At 33.0% G+C, this 19108-nt stretch overlaps 1 protein-coding gene across 1 annotated transcript; it reads right to left on the bottom strand.

The window, feature by feature from the left end:
* Positions 1-361: 361 nt before the first annotated feature.
* LOC125810610 (glycosyltransferase-like KOBITO 1) lies at positions 362-8667 on the bottom strand. The gene is made up of 11 exons (XM_049490080.1): positions 8291-8667; positions 6792-6941; positions 6416-6468; positions 5658-5766; positions 5446-5580; positions 5270-5314; positions 4678-4865; positions 4325-4466; positions 2142-2188; positions 1897-1984; positions 362-969 (listed from the first exon to the last, which is right to left on the bottom strand). Exons 1-11 carry the CDS (start codon positions 8633-8635, stop codon positions 685-687), a joined length of 1587 nt encoding a protein of 528 aa, XP_049346037.1. The 5' UTR covers positions 8636-8667; the 3' UTR covers positions 362-684.
* Between the last annotated feature and the right edge of the window lie 10441 nt (positions 8668-19108).

Genomic DNA, 19108 nt, shown 5'->3' with positions numbered 1-19108 from the left:
ATTCTTAAATATGTAATGCGGAAACTTAAAATTAACGAGGTGGAAAAAAGTTTGAAACAAATGATATACTTGTTTTCTTTGAATACACCTTTCTTAATCCCAAAGAAAAGTAAGGTCTGAAGAAGATAGAATACACGCTGACCTTACGGAGGGTAGACATGCGGTTTCCGATGCATAATTTTCTTTTCTCAACTCTTGCCTTTGTAATTTACTCATTTCTATTAATCTCTTTCTTAAGGCTTTACAATGATCCGAAACTCAGCATTCAATTCAAGAAATGATATCAGTGAACAGCATGTGATTCAGAAGATAAGAACCTCGAAAATAATCAAACATGTTAGAGGTCGAATTACTATACACATTAAGAACAACCCCTCATCTCCATATCATATAGTTGGAGCTCTGGAAAAAAGAATGTCCTTCCAATTCTCCACCCCACCCCAACTCCAACATCTGTATGTTTTTTCTCTGTACTTCCACCAACATAAATCTACACCTCCGCTTGGGTAATGATCGGGAATAACCATAAAACCGAAGCAAGAAAGAACCCCTGCCCATGAATCTGCTAGCTTACATCTTTAGCTATATTACACACTGATACAAATGAAGACATCGGATGTTCATCATTCATCCACTCCGTCAAGTTGACAGAAGAAAGCAGCAGAAGCCATGAAAGGAGAACAATTACACTTCAGTTATGACATCTGCATCTATGCCTGGGGGAGACCGTGGGGGAACAGCTTCGTCATGAAATTCAAAGAGGGAACCACTTTCCGCTAAAACTCTCCTGGCAGCTTGAGAATGTTGATTTCTACCAATCTTTCTTGAAGGAAGTGACTCCGAGGCAGCAGCCTTTGATGAACTGTTACTTTCAAAAGATGCTAAGAATTTGTCCTTTGATAGAGATTCCTGAGAAGATAAAACAATAGAACTGAAAACACCACTCTCCCTCAAACCTTGGACAATAACCTGCACATACAAAATAGAAAAAAATGAATAAACACGCCTATCATTGGACTGAGTTGTAAAGATGTTTCTGACGTTTTAGGGAAACACACAGATCAGGAACATCTCAAGAGAACAAAGTGCAGGCATTGTCTTACTGGAATACAGACAAACAGATTGCTGGAGAAGATGATGGAAGGATCTACGTTTCCCTAACACTAACTCCATATTCAGGGACTCCAAAGTTGCCATTTCATGGCTGCATTTGACTTGCCATGGCCATAAACCTTTTTCATTCTTCATTGTTGCACGCTGACTTTCTACTTCATTCCTAATTTTTTATAACCTAGAAATCCCATGCAAGTTGGTCCGATCCTAATTGTCCTTACAGGTTCAGAACTTGATGGAGCATGGGCCCGCCTAGTAGTCCCACTTAAATACCACATTTTGTGCCAAAGACAAGGTTTGAACTGTGACATATGCCTAGATAAAAGCCCTGGGAGCACTTTCCTAATTTTTCTACGAGACAGTTTCTCTCTACAAATATGATGGAATAGAGAAATTTTTTTAATACTTCTGACATCATTTTTCACCCTTCCTAAGCAATCTCCTATTTCTTGCATTCCATGTGATCCAAAAAAGATACATCCACGGCATTCTCATGCTGGTCTTCGGTATTTTCCAATTTGTGGCTACTTGATAATATGCATGAAATATCAGGCAGGTGATCCGCATCCTCTCCCAACTATCAAACATATCTACTCACTTCAAAGGCTACACTACTCTTGTGTTCTAAGGACTTGTAATATGACAAGAAGAGGTTTTTGCTCTAGGGTGACAGTTCTTAAACTTTTTCCCTAGCTTAACAACCTCTTCTTTTTTCCTATTCAGAAAAATGCACTTTTGGGCCCAAAGAAAAAAGATTTCCTAAGTCAGGTTGTCCAGGCTTACCATGGGAGCATATATACGAGTTAAAATGCCTTTCCTCAAAAGTTTCAGGTTCATCGCTTTGTTAGTCCATACCACATGTTCACGGTACCTGACCAAGGAAAAGGAATATCTTCAGAACTGCAGAGTAAATAGATTGATGAATAACTCAAGCACATAATTAGAGTCCAATAAACCAACTCAGTAGTACAAAAAGGGAGCTGAGCGAAACTAAATTGGATTTAGCTGCTATTTAGATTAGAAATTACCAGTTTAACATCTCATCCTCTGTAGCAGTTGAAGCAATAATAAATGCCTGCAGAAGATAAAACATATCATCACTTTGAGCATATTAGCTCATAAACTATCAAACTCAAGAAAAAATAAAACACAATAGTTCACACTAGATCAATAAACTGTCAACAGATAGTAATTTTTTCCCCTGTAGAAGCACCAGAAAGACTGCATTTCATTAGAACAATTTATACAAAAAAATTATTTTAGAAGGGGTTACACAGAATTATTTGCACAAAACCAATATATATATAGATATTGCCTGAGATTGATTCTTCGACAACCAGAGTACCAAAAGTTTACAACAACATAACCAGTGTAGTTCCGAAAAGTGTAGAGAGGTTGTTTCCGATAGCCTCTCACAGCTCAAGAAAACAGTCCACAGCAGAGTACCACAAGTTTAAAAAAGGAAAAACTTCTCATCCTAAATAAATTAAACCACAGGTAGAGTAAAAGAATCACACTGTTGGAACAAAACAAAAACACTGGAAGCACGCTATTAGGAATGTTTTTCTGTCATTTATCTACCACTATAAATGCCACATATATTCCTAACGAGCTGCTACAACTATATATGACTACAATCAGCGTCGCAGCAACAGCATCACTAAGACTTGGTCAACACACCCACATAACTTCTATAGCAAACTTGCTTAAGGCATAGATGAGGTGTGCCTAATATTGCCACTGCAAAATTAGTCAATTTAAGAAGGATAAAGTTAAGGTGAAACTAGACGAGATTGTGATGACACAAATATAGACAATTCTACTATCTAGATCCATAGCCTGTTTGGCCAAGCTTTGGGAGGCCAAAAGTGCTTATTTTATTTCAAAAAATGTTTATTTTAAAAACTGAGGTGTTTTGCCAAGCTTTTAGGAGAAAATAAGTGCTTATGCTAAGTAGCATAAGCTGTTTTCAGAAGCTTAAAAATGTGATTTTCCCCACAAGCACTTCTGAAAAAAATACACTTAGAAGCACTTCTAAAAAGCTTGGCCAAACACTAATTGTTGCTCAAAAGTGTTTATAGAATTTATTGGCCAAACACAAACGGTTTCTCACCAAAAGTACTTTTTTGAAAAGCACTACTCAAAATAAGTTGATTTTAGAAGTAGGTTACCCTTTTCTCAAAATAAGTTGATTTTAGAAGTTTGGCCAAACAGGCAATCAATCTTTCAAGAGAATAAAATGATATGTGGAGGTACACTATTTACACTTTTTGCCTTTAAGAATAGCAAATCTCACAATGAGTACCCAACAAACAAACAGAAAAGTTCCTCCTTTCAGAATCTGTCTAATGCTATGATATAGTTGGAAATGGAAGAGGATAGGGAGATGAAGTAGAGTGAGGTCATTTTTTGATAACCGAGAATTCCCTTATGGCGAATGAGGCATCAGTCGGTTCGAACATCCACTTAGTCTCATCCGGTAGATGTAAGTCTGGTCTCTACCCTTCTCAACTTAAACACCAAGTTTTTGACTGCAACAAGGTTCAAACCCATGACGTGTGTTTAACCCACACATAATGCGCTTCACTCTTACCACTAGAACAAAGACCTAGGGGTGAGAAGTGTCATGGGTTATTTATTTGTTTCGCAAGTAAAATAGGAGGTGAAGTAAAAGGGGATTAAGGGATTAAGTCCTATCCCCGTGTAGGTTTATTCACTTGCCCCCTTTGCTACTCACCTACTAGTTGTACCAAACAAAGGGAAGCAAATGATGATTACTACATTTAACAAAGTAAATTAATGAGCCTCTCCCCTTACCCACAAGGAACCAAAACAGAGTAAACACCAGAAGTCTAATATTCTAATCTATTTGAAACAGTCTCATTGGACCTTAAAGTAGTCATCCAAATGCTGAAGACATTTAGCATTATTAATCTAATAAACTCAAGTTGACAGCTTCCCCATCCCTCCTGTTCCACCCACCCACACATCTTTCCTGAAACCCAGTAGCATAACTTCCAACTCGAATAAGATAATTGGAAGATCCAAATACGGATTAGATATAAAACAAGTCCTCTCCAGCAACAACCATGAACCGGTAAAAATTATGGAACTACATTATCCAGTAGTACACTTGTATACACAAAGCCAAAGAAAGGCATTGTCTTATTTCCATCTATAAATGAAGAACAGAAAAGGAGCATAAACTCACAGATCTATCGAATTCCAACATGAAGCATCTCTTAACATCCTCCTTTGTGGGCTTGCAACCACATCTATCTCGCCTTGAAGTCAAGTCAGAAAACTTGGAATATGTGTAATGCAGAACAGCAGCCTCCTCCAATTTAATCTCCCTGTCATATGTTGAATAAAATTTAGTATGATGGGCTTCTTCTAGATACCAGTGCTACAAAGGAAAAAGGTTGTAACATTCACAGCATTCTGGAGAGCACGAGAATATGGAACAATTGAAAAGTATCCCACTAACGTCCAATAAGCATGAGCTTAGGGCCAAGAGCATAATAGACAGGTTGCTAAGTGAGAGACTATAGAGGGCAAACATACTTTGGAGTTTTCATGTAATTATGCCATCGATGAGCCCCATTGGGACGAAGATGGTCCTGAACTCGAGCAGCTGCTTTACCATTGCCATACGTCAAAAAGTAATTTGGATTGCCACGGGTTGCTTCTTTATACATGCCAAAATATGTATCCTTCGTTAGATGGTCATAATTCTTCTTGAACATTGACACCTATTATGATGGGTACATAGGAAAAAACAACAAAAGAAAAAAAAAAGTCTCAGGTCATACGCCAAAAGCTTTATTTACATAGCTTTAATAAGCAGCAGAATATGACAAAAACACTTCAAGAGATTCTGATCATGGGGGTAATCAAAACAGAACAAGAGTTCTCCTTATTTACATCAATGATACTTGCCGTAGTCAAACAGATGACAGACAATTAACATATAGGAAGATACAACAGTTACAGAATTAAACAAATCATCACTCAATTGCTTACTGTAATTGAATAGCTGAATCACCAGAAGCATATTAATGCATCTTATCATATCACAACGATCAAAGTAGTTTTCCCATCAACGATACTGGGCAGCAGTTCAATAATAAATAATGAATTGCAAGTTCCAGCATACCTCTGTAAAGGGATCCTTGATGTCATCTCGTTCGACACTGCTCTCCTGAATTTAGAAAAAAAAAACATTAAAATACTTGATGACAATTCCAACGGTAAACAACATGTTCTGAGAATTAATCAAATATATACTATCCATAAATAGCTGTTTCCTGGAACATTTTCCAATTAACTTACATAGTTAGGAAAGATAACCATGTCAACATTTGAAGGCACGTCAAGCAGCAACTGCCTCAAAGAATACTCTCGAGCACCGGCCGGGTGTATTAACTCATCTGTGTCCAGATGAATTATCCAATCCATACCAGCATCCTGACATTTCAACATGTACATGGATCATCAACTATGATTTAGAATGACAGACGATGCAAAAGTAGAAGAGTTCATACCCTTGCCATCACTATGGCCATCTCCATATTAAGAGATTGCTTCACAAAGAGCTCGTAATTGCAAGGTTTATAAAAGAAACTAGACAGCCACGTTTCATTCCAGATCCGGCTAGAATAAAATGAGAAAAAAGGACATCAGTGAAACAAGTGTAGACATGTCAGATGTGCAAATGTGAAAAATACAAGCATTAACGGAGCTTGAAGGCCACGTGTCATTCCCATCAAACCAGATCAAAATTAGAAAATGCATGCCATTGAGTACAAGCATTAACAAAATTTGACGGCCACATTTCATTCCCATCAAGCCAGATCAAAATTAGAAAATGCATGTCAGTGAAACATATGTAAAGAAAATGGCATGCTAATGCTAAAAGGAGAAAAAACGTTTAGCCAATTTTCTCAACTCAACGCGAAATAATTACAACAGTTATAGAAACAATGAAAATATGCACATAAGAAGAAACAAAGTCAAGCACCAAAACATATCTTTTGATATTTTGTAGCCCTTATTAACTTTTCCTATAATTTCAGCTCACTAAAACCAGTCAACAAATTCTTATATTTTTAGAAATATCCCACGGTCAATAAATTGCAAGTCTAATTAACTCTAACTGATTCTCACACAATTATAGCCAATAGGAAAGAAATAATTTACAAAGTTTAACTGTGTCTCACAAATTTGGCTTGAGCCTGAACAAACGAAGTACAAGAAATTATAGCCAGTCCATACAACAATCATAAAATGTCAGTGAACAGACCTTTTGGCTTGTTGCTCCTCTAGCTTTCTAGTTCTGTATATTACTTTTACTCCCTGCAGATCAAACAAAACCCATGGTTGAGAATAGAAAAGTGCCACTTGAGCCTTAACAAGTGGGTAACCTGGATTTGGACCATTACAGTTCAGCTCTAACTTAAAAAAGAAAGGTCATGAAAATTGCATGAGAAGTAATGCTTTTCAATTTTCATAAGAGTACCCAAATGAATTGATATTCTTGAAAACATCTAGATAGAGCTAATTGAAGGTAAGGTACAGAGAGGCAGGTGCTTAATCGCAATCGCGCCCCACACAATTTAAAGATTGTGTTGATGAATCCTAAGAATCATTGAGAAGGTAAATACAGGTTGGGGACTTACGGGAATGGATTCAAGGACTTTAGAAACATCAGGAGATGCAGCCTTTCCTTCCACAAAAAGCAAAAATGATGTTACCCCAATTACTTTATGATAGAACATCCACGGTAAAATCTGCTCTAGGCCACCAGATGTACTGGTTGTAATACATATCTGCATATAGAGAAACAAGACAGTTAAATTATTGTGTAAACAAAGCTGAACAAACTTGTTTTAGTATCAAATAATCCTATTTCTGTTAGGGCAGAAATGAGGATAGAGGGGCATGTTATCAACCCTTAACCAGGAAAAACTGCACAATAAAATCTCAGGAGATTTCCTTTGGTTGAAGGAGTTCAAAAAGGGAAAAAACTGTAGGAACCATTTCCCTGATACTTATTTTTTCGTATTTACAACATCAACCACTCAATCTCAAGCTAGTTGGGGTCGGCGTATGAATCCTCACCATCAATTTAGCTCTACTTGGCACCCTTTCATTCTTTTTTTTTTTTTCATCTCAATTCTCGACACATTATTAAATTTCTTGGGTGACTTTTCACAAGAATTTACATATCAACAAGTAAATCACAAGCACGGAAGATGAAGAACATCAGAAATGGTTTGTTCTTCTAGGTACAGGTAAAACACACTGTTAAAAAAGATGAGATAGAAGATCAAATAACATTTTTTTCCATCGTTTGCGTCCATTTACAATATCAACTAAAATGCAGAAGCTAGTAGAGAATTAAACGAATTGAAACAGAGCACCCTCGGTTGGCATCCTATTGTTATGTTTTGTTGGAAGAAGGGAGCCAGACTCCTTGCATTTGGACCACTTGGAAGGCTTTCTGTCTTCTTTCCTCCATAGCTTGGCTGCTACCATCCTGAATCCACTCTTTGCTACAGTAACTAAAAGCTTAATGAGCTCTAAGGGTGAGCAAGGAGAGCACCCTTTCATTCCAATGTTCAATAATGAAAGACTCCTCGCAACAGTTTTTACTAGCATACTAATCTCTAATCATACTCAAAAGACTCCTCGCAAACACTGGGACAATTGTAAGCATCCCATCATGACCAAGCATCCGAATACTGGATTTATTTTGTTGTGTTTGCCCAGAAAGAAGAGGAAAAAAAGAACTGTAGAGAAACAGGGATGATCAACCTGCAACTGATCTACATGAAATTTCGGATTAACAATGTATATCCTATAGGTCCTTTAAATGCTTCTTGTAAATACAAACTATGCACTCCTTGAATCTACAATTAACAAATCTTATGTGAATAATGCTCCATTTACTTCATAAAATACTTAATTTATAAAAATAAACAAATAGAAGAATCCAGTTATGCAGTAGAGCTACTCATTTGCTAGAAGGTACTAGAAAATGCAAAATGAAAGAAAAATCTGCGAGACACTCCCAATTAGCTAAATAACGAATTCCAGCAAAACCCATTTGAGATCGATCAAAATTCAAAAACCCCACAAACAAATTAAACGAAAAACAAAGAAAAAAAAATCGAACCTTGGGTTTGAGATCTGGATGAAGTTTAAATTTCCAGTCTTTATAGTAAGGGAACGACGGCGTATTGGTATGGGCAAGAAGAGAACAATCTGATGACTGAGAAGAGTGAGCAACAGTGGCTAAAGGAGAACTGTCCATGCCAGGAAACTTGTGAGACTCTTCAGGAGACCATCGAGAGATTGGATCGTCAACTCCACCACCACGCCATTGAAGAAAAAAAGCAAAAACAGCTAAAGATAGAGGAAGGATTGTAAGAAGGAGAAGAACCTTCGAGAAGAAAGATTGCTGTGAAGAGGAAGAAGAAGATGGTGGTTGCGGTCTGAGAGAGGTGTAGAGACCCGCCATTGGAGAGGATTTTGGGAAGATTTGGAATTTTTACAAGAACTTTTATTCTCATTTTATGCTTTCAAGTTATTATCAGTTACCTTAACAATTACTCCATTTATTTCTATTTTCTTATTAATAAAACAAAAAAATATTTGGTCATAGAACTTAAAGTAAAACTTGAAAATTAAAAATTGGAATTCTTGAAGTGATTCTTAAAATTTCAATGGTATATTTTACCTTGAAAACATTTTATCTTTTGTGAGTAAATAAATTTCTCCAGAATTAGTTTTTACTAATTTTTTTAAATTAATTTTTAAAATTTGATCAAATTTTATGGTCAAACATATATTTAAAGATAAATTTGAATATTTAATTCAAAAGTTAGGACCAAAGGCTAGCTAAGATAAAGACAAACTTGTCCACATATACAAAACTTTCAAACTTAATATCTTGATCACGTTACATCCAATTTATCATAATAACAGTCAAGAAGTGAAGTCTTAAAAAAAATGTATGACTATTTTAATTTTTAAGGATTATAGATTTATATAGCAAATAGGATCGTTAGTTTAAAGTATATATTATAAGATATAATCTTCACATAAAATTTAGTGTGATTTACAAAAAATTGTATATCTGAAATATGAAGTAATAAATATAATTAAAAACTTTTAATTAGAAATATATATAAACAAGTGAATAAATAAATATGTATTACAATTAGTAGCGGACAACTTTTCAGTTTATTATTTTATATAGAAACAATTGCATGATATTAAAAAAGAAATTGTAACTATAAGTAAACACCAAAGATGAATATCATATTGATATTTGTTGCTCTAATAATGAATAAGCTAACTAGTATTATTGTAGATGAAATTTGATAACATATGATATTTACTAACAAAATTGTATTAATTGACAAAATATGTAAGAGTGTCAATTAAAAGTCTAAATTGTGAAGAAGTGCTGAAAAGGAAATTAAAATAAGTAGATATAAGACATGTCAGTAAACATCAAAGATGAATATCAAATACATATGCTCTAATTATGAATAAGCTAACTAATACTTATTATAGATAAAATTTGATGACATGTGATATTTACTAACAAATTTGTATTATAAGACAAAATAAGTAAAAGTGTCAAATAAAAGTTTGAATTGTGAAGAAATACTAAAAAATAGAATAAGTACATATAAAACATGTCGGTAAACATCAAAGATGAATATCAAATTGATATTTATTTGCTCTAATTGTGAATAAGCTAACTAGAGTCGTCAATATAGGTTAGGTCCGTTGGACCGGCCTGGCATAACCCATGATTTGATAGGGGATGGACTGCGATTTTTGGAACCCATTTAAGAAAAGGGCTTTTTAGCCCTGCTTGAATAAGCCTGTCGATTTATGGGGGTTGAGAAATATGGATAAGGCCGACCCGTGGGTCAAATAAAAATTAATTAAAAAAATAAAAATAAAACAGAGTATTAAAAATAGTAAAAATTATGCAAACCACATAGTATAACATACAAATTACATTTTATCCTACTCTTTCATAAATTACAGAAATCCCTTTATTTTTATACCTTTCAGATACATAATTGGGAAGTGCGAATACTTTAATTTAGAGATTTCTATTATCAATTTACTGCGCTAAATTAGGGACTAAAAACAAAAAATATAATTGAATCTCACAAATCAAGCGTACGTTTCTTTCTTCTAACAATCAGTCGTTCACAAAAAGGTAACATAACTAGAAAATTAAAATTTCAAGTTGTCAAATTGTGTCTCCCTGTTCTTCCAAAAAACTGCAGAAGCTTGATCCAAAAAAAATCTGGAGTGGAGAGAAATTGCTAGTTCATTCTGGCGAGCCACCCTCTCTACGGCCGGAAGATGCAAAATCCTTGCAAGATTGATAGTCTTCTGACATAGCAGCTACAAGTTTCTATTTTTGTTTCGTTTTTATGGCTGCCTTTTCTTTTTATTTTCTTTTGGTTTGGGATGTTGTTTTGGCTTCTTGGACCTTTGGTGTCAAGGGCGTTTATTATTTTATGTTTGGTACAATTGCAGCTATGTATTAGTGTGTTATGCAGTTCCAATGGAATCAATGTCGGACAAAAGTGATTGGTCAGTTTCGGATTGTGTTTTGAAAGAAGTTGTCTTGCCAACAAGATACAAAAGAATGTCCAGTAGATCAAGAAAAAAAGGAAGAAAAATCCAGATGAAAAACTAACATCAAACATGAACTGTTGTGGGCGATGTGGACAAGAAGACTACAATCGAAGAACTTGTACTTTCTTCCCGATAGAATCTTGATCAATACTTTTTTGGAGTACTTTGTTTTTTCAGATCTAATAATTTCCAAATTATAACATTTCTTTCAACTGTTACAAATGTTTACATTAAAAAGTACTTTTAGCTTACTAATTTCTAATTCAATAAATTGAATTGTTACATTTTTCAGTTCTGCCTATATTTTTTATTGTTAATTTTTTATAAAGTGAATCCAGTATACATATTGTGTATTGTTTTGTGTTTGATACAAAGTTATTTTTAAAATATACGTTATATTAGTTAAGTAATTAATGTATATGTAACTGCTAATAAGTACTGAAAATACTATTACATTGCATTGTTTGTTTAACATAATGAATTTGATACTTAATTCTTTGAAATTTTTTGTATAGGATAATATAGTATCAAGTGTTGTGATATGTATAGGATAAGAGCCATAATGTTAAAGGGTACTAAATATATTACAAATTTAGAGGATTGTAACAATTGTAAATATATAGTATCAGGTTTTGTGAGACACATCAATTTGTGATTTTGAAAGCATGATAAATAATAATTGTGTATCATATACATAATATATTTTTTGGCAAATTTGTATCAGCTTATACACATCAATTTGTGATTTTGAAAGTATGATAAATAATAATTGTGTATCATATACGTAATATATTTTTTGACAAATTTGTATCAGCTTATAATATAGTATCAAGTGTAGTCATTTGTACCAAATTTATAAGAGACATAATGTTAAAAGGTACTAAATATATTGAAAATTAATTGATTTGTATCAAGTATAAAAATATAGTATCAGGTGTTGTGATACATACAAATTTTGTTATATTGAAAGTAATCGTGTATCATATACATAATAAAGTTTTGAAAAATCTTGTATCTGCTAATAATATAGTATCAACTATAGTGATGTGTACTATACTTATAAGAGACAAAATTTAACAAGGTATTAAATATATTGAAAACAAAATGAAAAGCGAAATAAACAATTTTCAACATAAAAACTCTTCACATTTAGAAGTAGTATCTTCAAAAGGGAAGAAATACTCAAAAACACTAATTAATGTATCTTAAAAACAATATCATCAACAACTGTCGGTGAATCGATATATGAAAATCTATTCTACATTAACAAGATCATCTTTTGTTGGTGGAGTGTAGTCACTCTTCGGCTTTGTAGGATCATCATTCTCGCTAACATATTCCGTCTTGGCCTTGTTGAGACCATACTTTCATAACAGTGTTGCATATCTTGTGCGAAGATAGTCACTTCAAAAATCATTAGATGGGATGTTGATTTCACCACTCAGAAATTCAACAAAAAAACATTTCGCAGTCACTACAAAAAAGAAGAAGATACATTATAAAAACAGATCAAATGTGTAAGTAAAGAAAAATTGATTCAATAGTTACAGACTGTCGCTTTCTTGTTGCATAATATCTTGTACAAATTCCACCTCAAACAAATGTTGTGGATCCAATAGTAACATGTGAATACATAAAATTACAGGGGAAAAAAAGTAAAATACGTACCGTTGGTAATGCAGATCTGGATATGGCCGGGGCAACCTTTCTACCCCTTTTCTTAGGTGTTTTTCCATGTGCCTCCTTTTTAGGTTTTGACTTCTTAGAACTTTGCTTAGCCATTGTTATAAGATCATGCAACCTATTAGACATGTTTTCTGCCCCGTTAGGATCTTCATAATCAGAAATTCGATTAGTGTTGGTTGTGACTATTTGGGTAATCCCAATACTAAAAGACGGATGATCCATAAAGTATAAGAAAATATAAAAAAAATAACGAAAAAAAAGTTGAAGATGAAGAGACTACCTATTTCAAACTCTGAAATTAGTTGAATGGAGATAAAATTAATTTGAAATTCAAAATTGGAATAATGAATCTGTTGAGAATAATGGGGGAGAAAATTTTGGAGAGAGAATCGTGGGTTGTGGGAAAATCTAAGGAGAAATTATTGGAGTAAATTTAGGGGTGGGAAAGTAAGGTTTAGACTTCTTCAAGAATAATGTATCCGGTGGTTTAGTTTTGTGGGAACAATAGGGATTTTAGTATTTTTTTTAAATAGTAGGGAAAATATTGAGAATATGTTAACTAAGTGTGTGTATTCTAGTAATTTTTCCTTAAAAATAATAGGAGTCTACACTCAAAATCTGTTTAAAGTTTGAAATATTACAATTTAAATACAAATTATGTTTATAAAATATGTATTGCAGATATAAAATAAAGTCCCTAAAATTTCTAGGGAATCACTACATCGGCCATAGCCTAAGGAATATTATCATAGTTTTTGTGTTTTATTATGATCATTGGAAAACAATTAGGTTAATATTTCTATTTAGCTATTTATGTGTTTACTTGAAATCAAACTTAATAAATATTATATAGATAATTTTATTATTGATTAACAAGTAGTAACACTAGTGTATATTTATGATAATATTTTTAAATTATAATTTAATTTTAAAAATTATAAAAAATATATTTTTAAGAAAAGAGGGCTGGCCCGGCAAAGCCCCTAGCCCACACACTTGTGAGCTGGGCCGATCATTTTCTGGCCCACATAAAAAATGGACTAGCCTGGCCTGACCCGTCAAATTGGAAAGCATGTATGGGTTAGCCCGAATGGGGTAGGTCAACCCATATTGACAGCTCCAAAGCTAACTAATACTATTATAAATAAAATTTGATGACGTGTGATATTTACTAACAAAATTGTATTATTTGATAAAAGAAGTAAGAGTGTCAATTAAAAGTTTGAATTATGAAAAGATACTAAAAAAAAGTAAAAGAATTTATTTAGAATAAATTGATATAAGACACAATATGTAAAATACACATTTAGTTAGTAAAAGAAGAATAAAATTGAACTGGCAAAATTATATGAATCTGCATCATTAAAAAATGTAAATAATTTTATAATATGCAAGTTTGATGCTTTAGGAATTAGGATAACAGATTGGTATATGACCATGTTAAATAATATACAATTAAAATATATAGAATGGTTGAAATGGAGGAAAATTATTATCAAAATGAAAATATGTTCTATAGAGCAATAATAAAATATATGACGTTAAATGAAAGTTAATGTTGGATTACTAGAGTGCAACATGTCTACAAAATGAGTGTAACAGTCTAATAGATATGCAAATATGTATATTAATATATGTTTATATAATATTATTTAGTGACTATTTCATAATAGGATTATACATCAAGAAAATATTATTTTTGCTACTATAGGGACTAACTATTATACACCTATAATGTAATTTGGTGTTTAAATCTTATTAATCGTCTTAGACAAAATTAAGATAGAAATTATTTGTTTACTTCAAAAAGTATTGTTATAAAAGAAATCTAAAGACAATCATCGTTTACTAATTGTTGTTTTAAAAGCTAATACATTACCAATAAATTAATAACCAATTTTATCATAGCTAGTGCTATAATCATAAATACAAATAATAATTATAAACAAAAGTCAAAAAAATTGTTAATCAATCAAAACTCATGTCATTCTATTGAAAAGCAAAATTGACCAATAATTGAGTAAATTTGATATAGAAATGTGATAATACAAAGATTGTAATTAAGATATTATTATATAAGGATAATATATATATATATATATTTGAAAATCGAGTTCAAAAAAAAACTTTATTACTATAGTGAAATGTTAATATAGAAAATGATTGATATAAATATATTCAATTGTATGAGATCAAAAAATATTACAACTAATAAAAGATGCAGGTGATACACATAAAAAAAAATGGGAAAAGGGTTAAAAATGCCCTTAACGTATTGAAAATGGTTTTAAAATGCCCTCCTTCCATCTATCAGATCAAAAATGCCCTTAGCATTTTTTTTAGGTTTAAAAATGCCCTCTTTTGACAGAATTATGACATGACATTAGTGGGTCAAATAATTAAACAATTGACATTAATTTATTGGTCCACATGAATTGTTAACCCACCCACATAAGTCATAACCGACCCGTCCATAATGAAACAAGCTAGCAAACCCCAAAACAATCTAACCCATCAATTCATTTTCATTTTACACCTATTTTTTTTTAAAAATCAGTGTAAATCTACAAACCTTCGAACAGATCCTTTTATTGGACTCTAAATCATATCTCACAAAATCAGTTAAGTAAATTCAATAGTAATAATGCCAAATACGTCGAAACAATGAATCAGTCTTATAAAAAAAAAAGCAATGGTATAAACAGAGGATGAATTCATATACCTTATCAGCTCATACTGATTCTACTGTGAAAGTCTCTATCCAATCGTTCATATGTGAAATTATTTGACCTTTGATGAGACCCATTTATATTCATTATAAATTACAACCAATATACTTCTAGTAAATTAACCTTAAAATGCCAAGTATAAAAATTGAAGTTTCAGTCTTTCTCTTATCAAAGTTATTTTCAAAGCTTAAAAACACATCTTATTAAGTCATATTCCTGTCTTACCATCATCACATTCTAAGATCAAAACCCAAAGAAACCTTTTTTTTTAGCATACAGAGATATTGGGAACAAATCTGAAAATGGACGTGTAAAATAGGAATTGATGGGTTAGATTGTTTTAGGGTTTGCTAGCTTAGTTAATTATGGACGGGTTTGTTTAAGAATTCACGTGGACCAATAAATTAATGCCAATTATTTGATCCACTAATGTCATGTCATATTTATGTCAAAAGGGGGCATTTTTAAACCTAAAAAAACGTTAAGGGCAATTTTGATCCAATAGGTGGAAGGAGGGCATTTTAAAACCATTTTCAATACGTTAAGGGCATTTTTAACCCTTTTCCCAAAATAAATTGAAAGAACACATACAATTATAACTTATTCGTGTCCTAAATCAACATGTGTGATCCATAGTTTTAAATGCATAATGGGTAAATGCATTAGAAAGGGGACTTGGTAGACTTAGATCATGCTTGACATTATTGTTGGGAGACCAAAAATGTTTTTTTGTGTGATAAAAGTATTATTTTTTTTTGTAAAACAAGAGGAAAAAATACAAGAATACTTAAATGAGGAGGTAAGATAAATGGTGATGGAAAGTATAAAGTTGGGAGCTTTATTTATTCTCTTCAAGTGTGTTTCACAAGGGTGAAAAAGACTACCTTTTTATAGGATTTAGAAAACACTCGTTTACATCCTTTAACCAAATACGTTAGTACAACTTTAATAAATACAATAAATACATACATTACGTTAGGGATAAATTAAGAGAAACATCCACAATTAAATGGATTTGTAACACTCTCTCTTGGATGTTTATAGATAATGTGCCTCGTTAAAACCTTATTAGGAAAATCCCAGTGGGAAAAATTCTAGTTAAGGAAAAAGGGTACACACATCTTGTAATACGCCTTGAGTGCTGCCTCGTTAAAAACCTTACCAGGAAAACTCAATGGGACAAAACATTGGTTAAGGGAAAAAGAGTACAACGTGTATTTTACTCCCCATGATGAAAACTTTATTTGATATCTTGAAGACGACGCATTCCAATCTTATATCTTAGTTTCTCAAATGTTGACGTTGGCAATCCCTTAGTGAATACATCTGTAAGATTATCACACGAACGAATCTGTTGAACATTTATCTCACCATTTTGTTGAAGATGATGTGTGAAAAAAAACTTAGGTGAAATATGTTTTGTTCGGTCTCCTTTGATATATCCTTCTTTTAATTGAGCTATGAAAGCAACATTATCTTCATACAATATTGTTGGAGTCTTTGTTTGCACAGAAAGACCGCATAATTGCAAAATGTGTTGAGTCATTGATCTCATTCATACACATTCTCGACTGGCTTCATGGATGGTTATTATCTCTGCATGATTTGAAGAAATAGCAACTATTGTTTGCTTTATCGAACGTCGTGATATAGATGTACCTCCATATGTGAATAAATAGCATGTCTGAGACCGGGATTTATATGGGTCAGACAAATATCTCGCATCTGCATAACCGATCAATTCTGACTTGGATGCATTAGAATACAACAATCTCATATCAATTGTTCCTTGAAGATATCTGAATATGTGCTTAACACCTTTCCAATGTCTTCTTGCTGGACATGAGTTGAATATCGCAAATAAACTTACTACGAAACAAATATCTGGTCGGGTATTATTGACAAGATACATTAGTGCTCCAATAGGACTGAGATATGGAGTTTCATCACCAAGAAGCTCTTCATCCTTTTCTTGAGGTCGGAATGGATATTTATTATGTCAAGAGATCTCACAATCATCGGGGTACTCAATGAGTGTCATTTATCCATGTAAAATCGCTTCAAAACCTTTTTAGTATATGTTGATTGGTGGATAAATATTTCATTTTCCAAATGTTCAATCTGAAGGCCAAGACAAAGTTTCGTCTTACCAAGATCTTTCATTTCAAATTCTTTCTACAAACACTTAACAACTTTTGAAAGATCTTTAGAAGTTCCAATGATGTTCAAGTCATCAATATAAACAGATATTATTACAAATTCAGATTTTTGCATTCGTATAAAAATACAAGGACAACTAGGGTCATCCTTATGCCCTTCCTTTAGCAAGTATTCGCTAAGACGATTATACCACATTGGCCCAGATTGTTTCAATCCATATAAAGATTTCTGAAGCTTTATAGAACAATTTTCTTTCGAATTTTTATATGCTTCAGACACTTTGAGTGCTTCAGGAATTTTCATAAAAAAAATTGTGGTTTAGTGAGCCATACAAATAGGTTGTGACAACGTCCATTAGATGCATTTCAAGCTTTTCATGAACTGTCATATTTATTAGATACCTGAAGGCAATTGCATCTACCCCAGGAGAATATGTCTCCTCAATGCCTTTGCGAAAATCCTTGTGCTATAAGTCGTGCTTTATATCTTACGACTTTACTATTTTCATTACATTTTCGCAAAAAAAACCCACTTGTACCCAATCGGCTTGACACCTTCAGGTGTTCGGGCTATTGGTCCGAAAACTTCACGTTTTTCAAGTGAAGCCAATTCAGTTTGAATTGCTTCCTCCATTTTGACCAATCATTTATCTGTCTACATTCATTGACATATTTTGGTTCCAAATCCTCATCTTGCTGCATTATTTCAACAACAACTTTATAGGGCAAAAATATTATCCACCACAATATTATTTTGATTCCACCTTTTTCTCGTCGAGATGTAATTTATTTAGATTTCCTCATTCTCATTATTTTCAGCTACACGGACCTCCTCAGTGGTGTTATTATTAATTATGTCTCGGAGCTCTTCATGAGCAATTGCCTCCATATTATGATCATCTTGGTCATTTATTCCTTTCATTTTTCGAGGATTTTTATCTTTGGAACCAATTGGTCTACCACGTTTTAAGTGTGGTTCAGACTCGTTTGCCTTCACATTTTGTTCTATCGGGACATCAACTCGAACTTGAGCATTATCAGCTGGGATATATGATTTAGTAACCAGTGGAAGGTTAGTAAATGCATTCGATAGTTGATTTGCAATATTCTGTAAATAAATCATCTTTTGAACTTCTTACTCACATTGATTTGTTTGAGGATCTAAAAAAAACAATGAAAGTGAATTTCAATCTATCTCATTTTTCATCTGCTTTTGTTCTCCCCCTAATATTGGGTATACTAATTCATCAAAATGACAATCAACAAATCTTGTCGTAAGTAAATCTCCAGTTCTAGGTTCTAAATATTTTACAATAGAACGAGATTCATATCCAACATATATCCCCCAATATTCGTTGAGAACCCATCTTTGTGCGTTGTGAAGGAGCAATTGGACGTATACCGCACAACCAAAGATTCTAAGAAGGAAAATGTTTGACTCCTGACCAAAATCCAATTGCAATGGGGAGATGTCACGATAACTGGTTGGCCTTATGCGCACAAGTGTTGCTGCATGCAAAATAGCATGCCCCCAAACTGTAACAAGCAACTTTGTCCTCATCAATAATGGTCTAGCTATCAATTGAAGACTTTAATCAATGACCCTGCTAAATCATTTTGAGTATGAACATGTGCAACAAGATGTTCAACTGTTATTCCAGTGGACAAACAATAATCATTAAATGTTGGGGATGTAAACTCACCAGCATTATCAAGACGAATTGTTTTTATTGCATAATCTGGAAA

This window comes from Solanum verrucosum, unplaced genomic scaffold (genome assembly GCF_900185275.1).
Source record: "Solanum verrucosum unplaced genomic scaffold, falcon-dt-bn FXZP01000118.1, whole genome shotgun sequence".
Taxonomy (NCBI): Eukaryota; Viridiplantae; Streptophyta; class Magnoliopsida; order Solanales; family Solanaceae; genus Solanum; species Solanum verrucosum.
Note: the sequence above shows the minus strand (reverse complement) of the source record. Positions and strands in the feature narration are given on the sequence as shown.